Here is a 16,448-nt window from a genome sequence, read left to right as displayed (position 1 = left end):
ACGTGTTTCACGAGCAAAAGCGAGATGGTTCACCTCCATATTCCGGTACTTCCGTAAAGGTTTTACATTGTGGTTAGACCAGTTTTAAGCAAAATTTAACTTTGTTTTGCGTAACACAAACTCGAATTACTGACACACATTCATATATGAGAGATAATCGCTGTACTTTAATCCGTGTCGGCGTTCTTATTATTTGTTAAAGGGTTCATTCTAAAACGTTGCTGAGAGTTTGTCTTGTGGGCGAGGGGGTACTTATCTTGTGGGGATCAAAGGTCTACCACTTCCTGCATCTCCCTCCTTCACAAACTCCAGGTGCAGTCCAGGAAAACTGTGGCTATTGCACAGCGTTAGCATCAGTAAGTACTCATCGAAGTTAAGAGGATATATTTTTTTAATATTCTTCATTTTAGATTTTTAGTCACCTAGCTTTGAGCTATAGCATGGTGGCTAATTAGCCTTAACTGCACGAGTTTACTTAGAATTCCGTTTACACCCGACTTTTAGTTACTTAGCTAAACTAATCACTCTAAAATTCAAAGTTAACTACTTAATATTTAAGCTACGAAGCTGGTTATCGAAAGACGACATTCACTGAGTTTTAAACTATCAATGTTAGGCTGTTATTAAGTACATTTAGTACTGTACTAACTAAAATGCAATCTTAACATACTTAAACTTTAGTCTTGTCTTTTTGTGAGACCTTATACCTGTACTGCACTATATTTCAGCGAGTAATGTCGTTCTTTTCTCTTATGTTTGTGTAACAGTTTTAGTTACTATACAGATTTATATATATGAGTACAAGATATACTAGAAATAATTGATTTACACTATAAAGTACAGTTGAATGATTAGTCAATTAATCAGCTGCTGCACCCACAGCATGACCTATGCCACAGATGACCATATTCGGGATATCCACATCCTTTAGCATTATAGGGAGAGGAGAGTGGAAAGACCTGCTTGAGTAGTCGTTTTTAGACCAGTCTGATATATATATATATGCATATATTAAATATGATCATCGATCAGTAAATAAATAACAGAAAATGAGAAAAATAACATTAAACTGACATTTTCGATTTTCGTTACTTGTAACACTTTACTAGAAAATATTGGCAGATGATGGCACTAGTGTTGTTGTGACTTAATGGGATGATTGCCTTTAGCTAAATATTTTCATTTGAATGTGTAAATCTTATTAAAATAACCTAAAAATATTTTTTGATGTACCTTAAGATAAGAAAAATGTACAACGAAAAGAAGCTACTATTATTTTCTGTTATTAGTGTGTTGTGATCAGCTTAACTTCGTCATTAACTCTTGTAGCTGCAGTATTCTACGTATTCTTTTAATTTAACTGGGGGATTGTAAAAGCTATTTGCTTATCCAGAGTATTTGGTATTTTTCAGCTATTTTTTTCAGGAATAAATCCAAAAAGGACTCTTTTTTTTGTGTGTTAATTTTAAGGGTCACCATTGTTATCTTTTATTTAAGATATTATATTTATCAACTAGAGTACTATGAATTTGAGTTTTTAAACCTGGCTATAGCAGATTGGCATAATGAACAAAATCACTCCTAGTTTTATGAGTTTTACTTTCTTCTGCCCTACACCAACCAGAAAGCAATGTCTGGAAGTCCTGCTGTTGTTATGCGGCTGGTGGCCTCAGCCTATGCTGTGGCTGAAAAGGCTGGGACCATTGTACGGAAGGTCCTTCACAGTGGAGAACTTGGTATTGTGGAAAAGGTTTGACCCCACTATGTGCATTTTGTGGTTTAACAACACTAGCTTGACTCATGGTTAAACATGTAAGGTTTAAAGTTTAAAATTTCTGTTTCTACTCTTGCACAGACGGGAGCTAATGATCTGCAAACACTGGCAGACAGACTAGCACAGCAGAGCATTTGTGCTTCACTGTCCAAACGTTTCCCCAAAATCACCATAATTGGAGAGGAGGTAAGTTGCAACAATATTTAGCCAAATTATTTGCTGTGGGCTCCTAGACCTAAAAACATCCTCGTATTATGACAAAGCTCATTGTAAGAGCAACTGACCCCCTGATGGACCCACTCCAGTTTGCTTACCGTGCACGCAGAGGTGTCGATGATGCAAAAATCTTCATCTTGGACTACATCCACAAACATAGAGGTGGTGGTGACCTTCTCCAGTAGGAAGAGGGATCTGGCTGCTTCAGTCAACGCCACCATCCATGGGAAGCCAGTGGAGGTAGTTGAAGAGTACAAATACCTGGGAACCATCTTTGACAACCTCCTGAAATTCTCTGCCAACACAGAGGAGATTCTCAGGAGGTGCCACCAACGGCTATACCTCCTTAGGAAACTCGACTCCTTTGTAGTCAGCACACCCATCATGATGACTTTTTACTTTGCCTTCCTGGAAAGCATCATGACCTCCTCCACTACCTGCTGGTTCCACTCCCTCAGCCTTCAGAACAGGAACAGACTGCAGCACACTGCATCAGTGTTCTCAAAAATCATTGGACTGCCTGTCAGAACTGGCACAGGTTTTCAGCCAACAGGCCCTTAGACAGGCAGCCAAAATCATCAATGACCCCTCTCACATTATTTACCCCACATTTCAATGGCTCCCCTCTGGGCGATGCCTCCGCTGCATTTCCTGCAGGACTGAGAGGAGGAGAGCCACCTTTGTCCCCAAAGCCACCCTGCTTTTTAACTCCAGCCGATAAGAGCATTTCCCACACCCATAAACATAAACTACTCTACACTCTTTTTATACTGCTGACACGTTACTGACTTTTACTCACACACAGTTATTTATTCACCTTTCAGTCACTTTAATTTTAAAACTGTGTAATTTTAAAACTGTGTATATACTGTATATTCTGTGTATTTATTATTTCACTCTTATTGCCTGTTTATGCCCTGTCATTATCTTCAACGTCATGCTGCTCTGTTGTATGTTAATTGCCCCTTGGGGATAAATAAAGTCTTTTTGATTCTGATTGTCATAAATATTTATATACTTTGTTCAGGATCTCCCTTCTGAAGAGATACAGGAAGATCTAATTGAGACTGGCCAGTCAGAGGAAATTCTTCAGAGGAGTTGTCCACCTGAGTACAGCCAGCTGAAAGAAGAAGAGGTAATCACATGTGGGTTTAGTTTCACTTCAGAGGTTTAGCACCTGAATAAAAAAGTATTTTCTGCTATTACAAATCAGTGTTGTACAGTTGTTGCTTGGATACTGTTTACCTCCTATGGTGTATACATACTTGTTCTCTGAATTTCAGATAGTTGTGTGGGTAGATCCTATTGATGGCACAAAGGAATATACAGAAGGTATGCTCTTCCGAAGCATGTCTTAAAATTCTCCTCCCATCTCTGTATATTCAGCTGCTGTGTGCACAAGCCTGCTGGGTTGCTTTCTGGTTCTCAGCTCTCAGAACTTCACTGCTACTTTTTTTTGCCTCTTCTTTGTGCATCCCTGCTCCTGCTTATCCACCTGTCCACTGTCTTTCTGCTGACCCTAGCATCGAGGTGTCTCCATTTCCAAGCTGTGGCCCAGGCACCACACAAAGGATTGGACACCCCTCAGCCTCACAGCACAGCTCTCTGTATGGGAAGGCAACGATTAAGCCTGGCCTCGCAGAATATTAATTATTATGGCCACACTAGAAATATTTATGAGTGAAAGTGCAGTAATTTCATTTAGTGGCTTCCAGCTAACATCCTGCTGCTTCCTGACTTCAGGGCTCCTGGATAATGTGACAGTGCTCATTGGGATTGCACATGGAGGCAGAGCCATCGCAGGCGTGATCAACCAGCCGTTCTACAACTACAAGGTACAAGCCAAATCAAAACTGTGTTCAAACTGACTAACAGTTTTGCTACATGGTGTGTCGGCTATTTTGTAGTACTTTTTGTAAACATCATTCACCTTATAGTACACAACAAAATCATCACAAGACACACTAAAAACAGCACAAAAAAGCTGCACAGATGAAAGAGCCACCAGAGATGGAAATAATGTGATTTTCTTACCCACTGAGCATGCTGTACCTGGTGAGCTTGATGGCTTCTCAGAGGCAAAATTAGATGTCTCAGCTGTGCAGTGGCCCATCTTCTCCTGATAAACGCTGACTAGAGCCATATTTTAGTCTTCAGTTGCTGAATTGTATTGTACATCTTAGAGATGCATTATAAAATAGCTTGCTTATTAAAAATCTACATGCAAGCTGTAACAACAATAGGCCAGCAGCTTAAAAACAAGCTGTTATTTTAAAGTATCTGAGTGAGAAATATAGCTTTAAAATTATAACACAATAGTTCAATGAAATTTGCAATGATGATATTAATGATGATTAACTTTTTAACTTCTAAATTTAGAATAACTAAAGTAATCTAACCTTGTAACTCTGCAGGACCTGCACGATATTGAGACCCAATAAAACTGAAACTGAAAAGTATTTTCTACCTGGAATGCTGTCACTTCGGTCAAGCTTTTTAACCAGTTGCTTGAACCCCTGCTTTTCCACATTTTGATATCTGGGCTTCTCTCATTGTTGTGCACATTAGGGAATGTAAAAGCATGATATCACAGTAGGACTGTTTTGCAGCTGCACATATATGTAGTGTCCAAAATGTAGCATACCTATAAGAAACAGTCTGTAGTAGTTGAGTGAGTAAGGTTAATTGTGACATTTTCAACATCAGCTTGGTGCAGGAACACAATTAGGAAGAACCATGTGGGGGATGCTGGGATTGGGCGCTTTTGGGTTCCAGCTCCAGGAAGTTCCAGGTGACAGACGGATTGTCACCACCACCCGTTCCCATAGCAACAAGCTGGTAACAGACTGTGTGGATGCCATGGAGCCTCACGAAGTTGTACGAGTGGGTGGTGCTGGAAATAAGGTAAGATGGATCTAAAATTTTCTTCTGACAGTGGTAACACCTCTGTGTACTTGTTCGGGCAGGGTTTTTTTAAAACTTATCAACATTATCTTTAATTTCAGAGATCATCAAGACATAAAAACTGCATGTATAGAATGAAGAGTCAGTTGATTGATTCCCCGTGTGCCATCACAAGCTTTAAATCCACAGGTTCTGTTAAAGTAGGGTCCTGTGCTCTTCTTATGCTGTCATAGGGCTTCGTCTGCAAGCATACCTCACATAATCTACCAAATGCATCTTTCATTTATATCCCACTACTCCATCCGACTACTGCATGGGTTTATTTTATGTATTGTCCTGGAGTTTGTGCTTTTTTTAGTTTATTGGTTATCAGCTCTCTCTGCTCTTCTTTCCCCTCACATCAACCGGAGTTCTCTTTATATTAAAAGATTCCCAGTATTGCAAAGTAGCATTCATAGAAGATTGTTGTAAATGTGGTTTTCTCTCTATTGTTGCAGGCTTTATGCTTTAGTTTAAGCGCACCCCATTATGAAGGTGGTGAAGGTTGTTACTATATAAATAATAAAAGAAAGATGTAAATCAATATAACAAAAGTGCTAACAAATTGAACTCACTTTTTTTGCAATAGTGACCACTGAATTATGATGCAGTGAGATTTTTCTTTCACATTATTAAAATTAAAAATTGGAACAGTGAATGCTTTTGTCTAGTTTTATAGATAAATCCTACACAGAGAGACTGAACGTACATTTTTCCATCCGTGCTTCTTTACCTGCAGATTATCCAGCTTGTTGAAGGAAAAGCTTCTGCCTATGTCTTTGCTAGTCCAGGGTGCAAGAAGTGGGACACTTGTGCTCCTGAAGCAATCCTGCATGCCGTTGGAGGTGACAACTTTTAATCATATCCCAACATAATGTCATGCACAGACACAGTTTTTTAGTGTTTAAACCACTTTCTAAAGTCGTTTCCCAAATATTTCCTTATCATCTCTTTTTCTAATGCAGGTAAACTGACTGATATGCATGGAAATGCATACCGCTATGATGCTAATGTAAAGCACATGAACTCTGCCGGGGTTCTTGCTACACTCCGTAACCACGAGTACTACGTCAGCAGAGTACCACAGTCAGTGCTGCAAGCTCTCAAGTCAGACTGAGGTCTGTCTTTATGTTCCCAAAACTAAGTGTAAAATCACTGTTTTGTTTTTTTATTAAGCACATTATTTGACTGGTGTATCTAATTTTCAAATGTAACTAGTAACAGCAGTTTTGAGGGTATTCTGTATGCCTGTGCCTAAAACAAATCACCGTGATTTCTGAGTGTCAGTGGACTAACCAAACCACAACTATGTTCTACACTCATTTAATGAATCAGACACGAGTATTAAAGCAGGCTTAACAACGCTTCCATTTATTTCACTCATTTGAAACAAACTTGTACAAATCTCAGAACATCTTAACATACTGTTTCTCAACTTGAAGACCAATAGATTTACAAGGCAAAAGGCAAGATATGAAGGTTAAATGTTGGTTAGTGAGTTGGAAATGATGTACTGTACTTGATTCGGTAACCACAAAGTCGGAACAGTCAATACGTAATGCAATGCCAACAACAAACAAAATGCAGGCATCTTGACTTGATACATTTTACCCTCTTTTCACACACAGTAACAGAAAGTGCATTCTGGACAGTGAAAGAGGGCATGGTCAAACCCCACTGCTGTGAAGAACAAACATACAACTGAGCTGTGAACATTAAAAATGAACTGACAACTACTAGTTAATCCTGTATTTGAAGCCTCGTCTTGTATCTAACAAGATGCCGTGTTCTTCATTTTCTTACCTTCTTTTTCTCTTTTTTCACACTGGCACATCTGTCTACTTTTCTACACATTTACTGTATTTATCAGACTAAAGGACACACTCAAAGTGCTCTCTGAGCAGTTTGGGTCCATGATGTCTGGATTTTTACTTCAGAAGGAAAAAAGGAACCATATACACTGTTGCTTTATCGATATTTTATACCAACAATGGAAACACCCACTAATGCTTGTTCAGTGATGTGAGGGATTAAAAATGTACACAGTACAGTATGAGTTGTGGAAAAATGGACTTGAAACACTACGAGGAGCATCGGCTTTATACAAATGCCCAACTAAAGATTTAGCACAAGTTGGCATCTTTTTGAAATTAAGAGGCTTTAATAGCCATCTCACATAATTGTGCTTGCATACAGCAAGATTTCTAGCAATATTTATTGCACGTACATCATAAAAGTCTCTGGATTTTATTGGCATCTCCATAGGGAGAAAACATTCTTTAGTCGTAAGAAAAGTTTTAGCTGTCACGTTTAAAGATAAAATTTAACATTATGGGAAATATGCTTTGGCCGTACCTGCTAAGAGTGAGATTCATGGTGAATTGATTAACAGTTTGTTTGTTTTTTTTGTTCTTTGGGACTGTAGATACAGCTAACAGAGCTTAGCATAAAGACTGGAATCAAGTGTCTAGCATAACTAGCAGAGATCAAATACAACGAAATCAACATATCAGCACCTCCAAAGCTCAATAATATTAACAAGAACGTTAACAATATTTGGTTTATCTGGACAAACAAAAAAAAAAACCCACACTAATTTTAAAGGTGTTTCTTTAAGTAAACTTTAATGCTGTACACCCTGTACAGTACATACTTATATAGTATGTGAATTTTAAGAAAGTAGTCAAAATTTGATCGCAATGAAATTTAAATTTAATCAAATTTAATTTGTGAATAAACTTGAAAAAAAATGGAGGAGCTGAATCTAACCATCGACCTGGTAGATACTTTGCTTATGCTACCCTGCAGCTCAGTCTCACTGCAAAACCTGAAGGAGTAAACAATACGACTACTTGTGAACACAAATTGTCCTTTTTGTTGACACTTACCCCAGCATTGAATTTAATGCACTTCAGCTGGAAGTACTTCTTGTGCCCACATGCGCTGCTTTAAAACATTTGCTACACCTGTTTAAACCCAACCCATGATCTTTTCCTTAATCTAACCAGATATTTTTGCTGCCTAAACCAAATCAACACCTAAAAACACAACTAAAGCCTCAAAGTATCAATTAGGAAAACTTAAAATTGTTAGTCCTGAGTGTCTCCAGAGTCTTTTGCACTTTCAGACTGGAAGCACAACAATTTGTGTCCAATTAATGGATCTGTGCTCATGGCACATCTGTTTCGCAAACTAACACCCGTGATGGTGGGAAATGCACTAATGCAGCAAACAGCCATTCTGTGGAGGGGTCCTTGAGAGCATATCCATACTTTTGAAAGCGTGACAAGTATAGAGATGCAATGTGTCCTTAACAAGACATCTGTCAATTTAAGTTTTATACTGGGAAGTCTGAAGAGTGATTTCAGGTCCTTGTGCTAAGCTATGAAAGCCATATTTAACAGGTGAGAAGTCTTACCTGATATTTTGCAGGAACACAAAGGAGCATATTTCCCAAAATGTTTAATGATTTAACCAGTGTAATACTTGAGATAACACAGTGGGAATCGAGATGAGACTGGAATTATTTGGACCTGTAGGCTGGGAGAGTCTGCTGATTTTACACATTGCTTAAACAAAGAGCTCATCTCAATCACACAAGCGTGCATGCATTTACAAAACCACGACTTTTTTAATCTGAAGGCAAAGAAGCATCTCGCCCATTTCGAAAAAAGGTTGGTGTTAATATTCCTGAATGAGCTGAGTAAATACATACTGTAGCATTAAAAAAGAAAAATCACTCACATATTCATAAAAATACCCACAGAACAAGCAAAACAAAAAACCCTCTCTTTGAGTTTCTATTTACACATGAATAAACTGACTGAGAAGGCTGGAGTGTTTGAGGCAGCCTGCAGGGATGTGGGCCAAAGCCCAGCCAGAGGAGGAGCAGGAGAGTCGGGGCCAGCTGCTCACCTCTTTTTAGGTGCCTGAGTGGTACGAGGTGGGGTGACCGGGCGCCCTGAATTCACCCCTCCATACTGATACTTAGCTTTTTTCTCTGACGGCTTCAAGATCTGAAAAGAACAGATAGCGGTGTTGACAGATAGGCCTACAGAAGATTTAAGGGAGATTTAATGTGCCATCAAAATTAACATGCTCTACCTGAAAAGAACACATGAGTGATTCGTCCACGCTCATCATGCCGCCTGCATTGTCAAACTCCCCACAGTAATTGGGAGCAGAAAACAGGGTCACCAGCTGCCGCTTTGCAAAGAACTCATAACCGTCCTCAACAACCTGTGGGGTGGCAGGATTAATACAAGATGACTGACTGAAAATTAACTGGCACCTATTTTGGTAATCAATTCAATTCAGTTATTTTTAAGTCTTGGTTTTTTAAAGATTGTTCTGGTAGCTTAATGTTCCACTCAGTAAGCCAAAAATATATTCTACTAGGTACTTGTAAGTTATTCAAGGATATTTAGGGAACATGTTTTGCATAGAAAATGATGAGATCTGTTTTCACTTTCGAGCTGTAATAAATAAAAATGATTTAATTCAATTAAAACTGACCAAAATTGTTTTCATTAACAAATGGAAGTTTAATTATCAGCTCAGTCATTTTAATACAGTTGTATGTCATCAAGTAGCTTGAGTGTTACCTGATGTGCTCGACAGATGAGGTCCAAGTCGTGGCGGTTGAGGAACTTGCTGACCACATCAGCCCCAAAGGTGAAGGAGACGCCCCGATCATTTTCACCCCAGCCCTGGACATCTTTGTCTGGATCAGACCACAGCAGGTCGCACAGCAAGCCTGGAATGTGGCACGTTTAGGTCAGAAGCACCGTCGAGTTGAGCAGTTACTCACTGACAAGTGCCTATTTTTGTAAACTGCTACATGTAATTGTATGTTTAAAAAATGGACATTTCACCCGTTGGTTAGTGAAACTGTTGTGAAGACTTGTTTCTGAGCAACATCTTGGTGTTTTAAATCCAAACTTGTTACCATGCACTGATACAGTAGAGACTTGTCAATCACAAGTCAGGCTCACCCTAAACCATACATCACTGAAACTAGTCAGCAAGACCATAACCTCATCTCAAGTGTTTATGGTACCATCCAACAAAGTCGACCTCAAATTGACATCGCCATTTCTGAAGGGTGTGCTCTACTTGATTTTTGTTAACTGGAGGGTTGTGCTGCTGAAGCTGGAATAAGATACTTTGTGTAAAAAACAAAACAAAACAAAACTGGTTTTAAAATTTCTGGTTTTGACTTGTCCTCTCATATGTCAGCGCTGATGTGGCGGTAGCTACATGTACCGTGACAGTGACCATAAATGGGCGTGGCTATGTGATGGCATTACCAGAAGTGATGGGTATGGTCACCCTAACTGGCCATTGTAAAAAATCAGTCTAAATGGGGGTTCAAAATGGAACAACTAACAGCGATATGGCAAGCAAAGATCAGGGAATGTCATTAACAGTCAGATGCTTCAAATGACTACAGATGAAAAAACCGTTAAGGACATGAAGTGGACCACTCCTGAGTTACATTTTTCCTCATCTTTGAGGTGAGTGATCTAAACAGCTATGAGTGGGAACAAAGAAAGTGCTGACTGACATATAAGGGGGTGGTAAAAACATAAGAGAGTTACCTAGACAACCAGTGCCTAAAATGTCCTGTAATGAACATCTGTCAGCTACAAAGCAAGGCACCATGAGCAAATCGTTTCATATCCGAATGGGGCTTAAGGCACTATGACAATGGCTTTACTCTTTAAACCTCACAGCTATGTCCATCCTTTATATACAGTCTACATGCTAAAGCAGTAGGTGACAATGTATTTATAATTTATTTTACACTGAACATGTGCACAATGGGAAATGACTACAGATATATATGATGATCTTCATCTATCAACTTAAACACAGACCTGTGTCTGGGACATCAGTGGGTCTCATAATGCGTCGGATTTGTTCCATGGACTGCAGATCAGGTGACAGTCCTGAGCAAAAGAGGACAGTATTTACTACATGCATCAGTAAGAAATTTAGACATGACAAAACCAAAGTTGACTAATTTCATGAATTACAAAGTATTTACTGTAGTTATTAAAAATATGTAAAGTTAATGCAATAGTAACAAAATATATTACTAGCTGAGCCCTCAGATGCATTTAAATACCTAAGACTGATAAATGGAGTAATTCTATATGATCACTCATTTTGCCTATTTAGAGGCACACTTTTAATTCACGGAGACAAATTATTCAGTTACCTCCTACATAACAGATATGTTTCACAAACCTCCGTGACAGCAGAAAATCTTCTCATCAATAATCGCAGCAATGGGCAGACAGTTAAAACAGTCTGTGAATGTCTTCCAGAGCTTTATGTTGAACCTGCGTTTGCCTGAGGAAAATGTAACCAAAAACAATTTCCGATTCAGGTGTGTTATTTTACATCCATGAAAACTTCAATTATCTCACAACCAGAAATGTTCACTTTTCACATTTTTAGCTTTCAGAAAATTCAATATATGTTTTGAAGTTTAATCATTGTCAGATTACTTTAATAATCATGATTTGTATTCTCTAGTGCAGTAAGCACTAGAGAATATTAAAGATTAAATCCAATGTTGATCAAACGTTTTTGTCTTTTACACATAATTTATCGCCATAGTGCTTATTTCCATTGAATAATGGAAAGAGAAAATAAAATAGTTCTTCAATTTGTATCGACACAAACCACAGAAGCAGCTAATCTTTACATCCATGAAACTGTAACCATCAAGTTAAATTAACAGAATTTAAATCTAACAGTATTCAGATGCAGACAAGCACTGATTTTCCAACTTACATTCATCATAGAAGCCGTAGATGCGATTGATGGAGGCACACTCGTGGTTCCCTCTGAGCAAGAAGAAGTTTTCTGGATATTTGATCTTGTAAGCGAGCAGAAGGCAAATGGTCTCTAATGACTGCTTCCCTCTATCCACGTAATCTCCCAGGAACAGATAGTTGGCCTCTGGCGGAAAACCTCCATACTCGAATAGCCTTAACAAGTCTGTGTACTGCCCATGGATATCACCTGAAATGAAAATTTGTACCTACAGTTTATTGATCTCATGTGATTATACAGATATCTTTGAAAATGAATGGCATATTTATAAACATATTTATAAAATGTGTAGTAAAACATTAAGCTCAACTGTATCAAATGCTGCACTGAGGTCTAGCAGGACAAGCACATAGCTGAGTGCAGTGTCAGAGGCCATAAGGTGGTCATTCATAATCTTCACTAAAGCGGTTTCTGTGTTACGGTGAACTACTGTGAATCTAAACATGGTTAGCTGGGAGCAAAAATAACAGCATTGTGGGGTGGACTGTCTTGCTGTGAAGGGACTTAAAACACATAAGACAAATCCAAGCGGATTTTTGGTCAATTCAACCCGTAAGCATTGTAAATGTAGTGAACAAAGTAAATAAAAACAACTTATATAAATGCCCTCTGGGGATATAGGTGGGTTCTCACCACAGATTTTGAGTGGAGCCTCAAGTTCAAGAAGAATTGGCTGACTGAGGAAAATCTCTCTGGACTTGATGCAGAGCCCCCGCACCTCAGCCTCTGTCATCTGTACAATCTTCCCTGGACGGCATCCTCGCACTACAAGGTAAAAAGTAACACATATATATCATTATTGTGATTAAAACAGAAAAAGAAAAAAAATTCACTCATATCACCAATTCCTAAAACATTTATATTAAACAAAGCTATTAATTAAGAAATAGTATGTTCAAGTCACAAGTTTTGTCTTTTTATTTACATTTGCACCACAGATTAAAGAAATCTGACCACCAAGTTTTGCTTTGCTACTGGCCAAATATGCTATTTATGCCAGTCAACATGGGTTGTTATGAACTGGCAAGATCAGGAATGAACAGCTTGTTGGCTCAGTTGGAAGTTTATGAGTGAGTGAGCGCAGGCGGTCTAGTCTAGAGGGCAGATTAATGTATGAAGAAAAAAAACAAGGTTGTTTAGAAATGTGGTAGTGCTAGCCAAAGCTGAAAGCTTACTCACAAATGTTATTGAAAAACTGACAGTAGGTACAAGTTGCACATTAAACCCATAATGGTAACCACAGATAAAAACAATAAAGATTTGTAATAAATTAGCATGATGCTGATTTTTAATTACAGTGGAGTTCTAGTAATGTTAAATACTATCATTCTTTCTGCAGATGTTAAATGCACAAATTTCAGTATGTGCAGAACAAATACATCCAAAATTAGTTCATGACATGCATTGAAGTAGATGGAATTGAAGGCTTTAATGAATTTTGAAGTGTAAAGACAGTAACAATGATTTTGCATATTATTTTTCCATTACCACAAAGTGCAGCTGCCTATAAGCAGGATGTTTAACCTGATATTATTTATTGTTTTCCGTATACAATTCTTTATTTGATTTCAGGCAAGCAACAACAAAAATAATACTGAATTGTTATGAGCAAATAAAAAGATTAAGGTGAAAGGTAAAAGCAGTTCACTTCACTTTTACTTACACTGATGGATGTGGAGTTTATTTAAACTACTTTATAATTCTGGGTATCATACCCAGGTTTTTTTCTGCTTTTAGAAATTGCACAAAAAAATACAATTAAATTTTAAGTTTTGTTTATTTTGTTTTCATTTAAGACGCTTTTTTATCAATCAAGTACGTCATTTTTATTGATACATTTCATTTATTTTATCTCTTAAATTATGCATTGTACAGAAACTAATAACTCAAGATTCTCATTTTCTTAAAAGTTATGGAATTGCTTTATTTAAAAGTATCAGGTACTCGTAGGAAATACCAATACCTCAGAACAGTACTATTGGACTGAGTTGATTCCCACCCCAGGTACAGCCTAGGAAATACACTGGTTTACTGTTTAAATTAGCAAAGGCTCATTAGCTGTGCAGGCTTTAGTGATCCCCTACGTAAAGGGGGTGTGTCCGCAGAGGTAGCCGACTTAGTTACCTGCCTTGGAAACGAGAACAGTTAGTGTTACTAAGCAACCATAAAATTTCACAGTTCTTCCTGTTCCCCAACATAAGAAAAATATTAACCAGCACCCACTACAACAAAAGAGGTGCTGTTAAACCCTCAACTTATACGACTACTTAATGTAATTAGCTTTCACTATCCCTATCGTGCAACAGCAAGCCAATTTGACATCACTCTTATTTTCCACACAATCTCAAAACTAGCGTTAACCAGCAATAACGAACAGATAGAGTGATGTCACACTCTTTGGGTATAACGTTTACCGTATAGCTTTTTAACACGGCGGTTAGCTTAAGGCTTGATACCGATGAATAACAGACAGCTAAGGATGCGATGGCGAAATGCTTTCGAAACATGTCGTGAAGTTCCTGGTTACAAACAAGAACCTCCAGATAGCCTTTTTCTCCTCCCCGAATAAATTCACATAAAGACGCTAGATCACAAATGCTAACCTACCTTCCAGTAATCTAGAGATGAGGCTGTCAACGTTCAACTCGCTTTCCGCCATGTTTCTGATGCTCACACAGGCAGGGTAATGGACAACACTGGCCCTGAGTGCTGACTTGTAGGCTCGATGAGGGGACAAGCTTACTATCACACTTAAATGTACAAAAGTACGGAAGCTTTTGATTTAAAATAAGGCAAGACTGTATTCTCAAGACACAGTGCCGACTACCAGAGGTATTATAGCTTTCTATTTTTTATTAGCTTATTTATTCTGGGGGTTTTTTGTTTGTTTTTGTTTTTCATTCAGTTTAGTTTACCCCAACTCGTTTGTTTAGTTTTTACTTTTGTAAAGCTTGACTTCGCTGTTCGCTTCATCAATAAAGGGATTTAAGACGTTCAGAAGAGTCCAGTAATGCAGTACAAGCACTTGACTTAGAGTCTTAAAAAGTATTCAAATGAAGAGGTTAGGAAAAGAAAAAAAAAAAGTGAAGAAGAAAGTAGACAGTGCTGGGAGGCCTACCCACCCTCCCTTTTTTAGATTAAAATCCGCCACATATACACGTGCATATAAACCTTATCCTTATTTGAACTAATATAATTGAAATCAGTCATCAACTACTTCACAATTTCAAATGCATCATATAAATTTAGCATAATTAAATTAAAAGTTTAATAATGTTATTTTATACTGCACAAGCTACAGGTAGTGACGTTGTGCTAAGCTAGATAGCATTTTCCAGGGCATTTTTATTCAGTTACTTTAAGTTTATCTTTTATATGTCTGCATGTATTTACAAATCCAACAACCCCTGTGAAGTGAAACATGTTGATACAAAAATGAAATGCTGGGTTTGCAAAGGAAATACTTTTACTCTGGTTAGACTCCTTAACTCAGTAGAATGCTCTCCCTTTCAGGCGTACAACTGAACACTCTCATTTCACTGTGAACACTAAAGGAGCAGGAAAGACAAACTTGGATTGCAACCTCAGTGGCACAACCAAAGGAGAAAAAAGACACACATTTAAATGACAGCAGTGATAAAAGAAGAGACAGAGTATTTATTCCCTTAATTTTAGATGTGTCAAAGGGTCATATGTCCTATCACAATTGAATGCACCTCTCAGTTCACCCCACAATGGGGATACCTAGCTATCCAACAGTCAATCAGAGCCTATGCAGGTTGCATTCAGTCAGCTAGGAGGTGAGGTGAAGGCGCGGGGTTGAGTCCTGCAGCATTTAAATGACTTTTTTGGGGGGGGGGGTTCAATTTCATTTCATTTATATTGCACCAAATCAAAACAATAATTGTCTCAAGGTGCTTTGTGTTAAGGTAAACATATATATATATATATGTATATATGTATACAACCCCCTCTGAAAAAACATTTTGATGACAGTGGGAAGGAAAAACTCCCTTCTGTTGAACCCCCAACAACCCTGTTGAAGGAAGAACCCTCCAACAGAACCAGGGAACCAGGTCATCCACCACGACTGGTTTGTGGGAGAAGGGAGAAAGACAGGACAAAGACATGCTGGGGAAGAATACTGTAGGAACCACAAGTAAGCCTGTAGTCTGAGAGCAAAGTGCTCTAATGGGGAGATATGTTATTATAAGGTCATTAAGATAAGATGGAGCCTGATGATTCAAGACCTTGTGAGGAGCAGGATTTTGAATTTAATTCTGGATTTAACAGGGAGCCAATATAGGAGAAATTCACACACCTGGTCAAATTTCGCATTCAGTTATACAGTATACAGACTTGATGTTCCTCTCCTGGTTTTTAAATGACTCCAGCTCTATCTTTTTATGCTATGAAAATGCCTGTAAGCAGTGTGATCTGGATGAGGGTCATTTTAATAGAATTTAATTTAATTTATTTTTATTTAGAAAGAGGGACAATACATATTAATGAACATTTTAACAAATGTAAATATGCCTTGGGCTAATTTCCATCTGCAGACCCTCTGGCAGGTTGGTGTTACAGATAAATTAGTAAAAACCTACAGAGACACTATTTACAGATCATGTGACAAGGACAAAAACAGTGATCATATCATATTAGAACAAAC

At 38.1% G+C, this 16,448-nt stretch overlaps 2 protein-coding genes across 5 annotated transcripts; one reads left to right on the top strand and one right to left on the bottom strand.

The window, feature by feature from the left end:
- Positions 1–154: 154 nt before the first annotated feature.
- On the top strand, positions 155–9,673 carry bpnt1 (bisphosphate nucleotidase 1). Of its 4 annotated transcripts, none has more exons than XM_039598427.1 (11): positions 155–356; positions 1,625–1,750; positions 1,856–1,960; positions 3,018–3,125; positions 3,274–3,322; positions 3,514–3,597; positions 3,734–3,825; positions 4,697–4,894; positions 5,673–5,778; positions 5,899–6,051; positions 9,554–9,673. In XM_039598427.1, exons 2-10 carry the CDS (start codon positions 1,631–1,633, stop codon positions 6,048–6,050), a joined length of 1,014 nt encoding a protein of 337 aa, XP_039454361.1. In that variant the 5' UTR covers positions 155–356; positions 1,625–1,630; the 3' UTR covers position 6,051; positions 9,554–9,673. The 4 variants fall into 4 exon arrangements, with proteins under 4 accessions (XP_039454361.1, XP_039454360.1, XP_039454359.1 ...); XM_039598426.1 differs by lacking the exon at positions 9,554–9,673 and adding an exon at positions 6,562–6,669 and having other exon boundaries at positions 157–356; XM_039598425.1 differs by lacking the exon at positions 9,554–9,673 and having other exon boundaries at positions 159–356; positions 5,899–6,669.
- Positions 6,284–14,785, bottom strand: LOC116312749 (serine/threonine-protein phosphatase PP1-beta catalytic subunit-like). The gene is made up of 8 exons (XM_031730222.2): positions 14,387–14,785; positions 12,413–12,544; positions 11,738–11,968; positions 11,186–11,290; positions 10,813–10,884; positions 9,538–9,689; positions 9,038–9,172; positions 6,284–8,949 (listed from the first exon to the last, which is right to left on the bottom strand). The coding sequence occupies exons 1-8, from the start codon at positions 14,436–14,438 to the stop codon at positions 8,845–8,847; spliced, it is 984 nt and encodes a 327-aa protein (XP_031586082.1). The 5' UTR covers positions 14,439–14,785; the 3' UTR covers positions 6,284–8,844.
- Positions 14,786–16,448: the final 1,663 nt, after the last annotated feature.

Source organism: Oreochromis aureus, linkage group 15 (assembly GCF_013358895.1).
Source record: "Oreochromis aureus strain Israel breed Guangdong linkage group 15, ZZ_aureus, whole genome shotgun sequence".
NCBI lineage: Eukaryota > Metazoa > Chordata > Actinopteri > Cichliformes > Cichlidae > Oreochromis > Oreochromis aureus.
Note: the sequence above shows the minus strand (reverse complement) of the source record. Positions and strands in the feature narration are given on the sequence as shown.

Bases quoted from the DNA above. Each gene is read 5' to 3' on its own strand.
- bpnt1 (XM_039598427.1), top strand. From the start codon at position 1,631: ATGTCTGGAAGTCCTGCTGTTGTTATGCGGCTGGTGGCCTCAGCCTAT. The intron at 1,751-1,855 runs GTTTGACCCCAC...ACTCTTGCACAG, and splicing joins AACTTGGTATTGTGGAAAAG to ACGGGAGCTAATGATCTGCA. The intron at 3,598-3,733 runs GTATGGGAAGGC...TCCTGACTTCAG, and splicing joins GCCTCACAGCACAGCTCTCT to GGCTCCTGGATAATGTGACA.
- LOC116312749 (XM_031730222.2), bottom strand. From the start codon at position 14,438: ATGGCGGAAAGCGAGTTGAACGTTGACAGCCTCATCTCTAGATTACTG. The intron at 11,291-11,737 runs GTAAGTTGGAAA...CATTTTCCTCAG, and splicing joins CTACGGCTTCTATGATGAAT to GCAAACGCAGGTTCAACATA. The intron at 9,173-9,537 runs GTAACACTCAAG...GCCACCCCACAG, and splicing joins TCATCTGTCGAGCACATCAG to GTTGTTGAGGACGGTTATGA.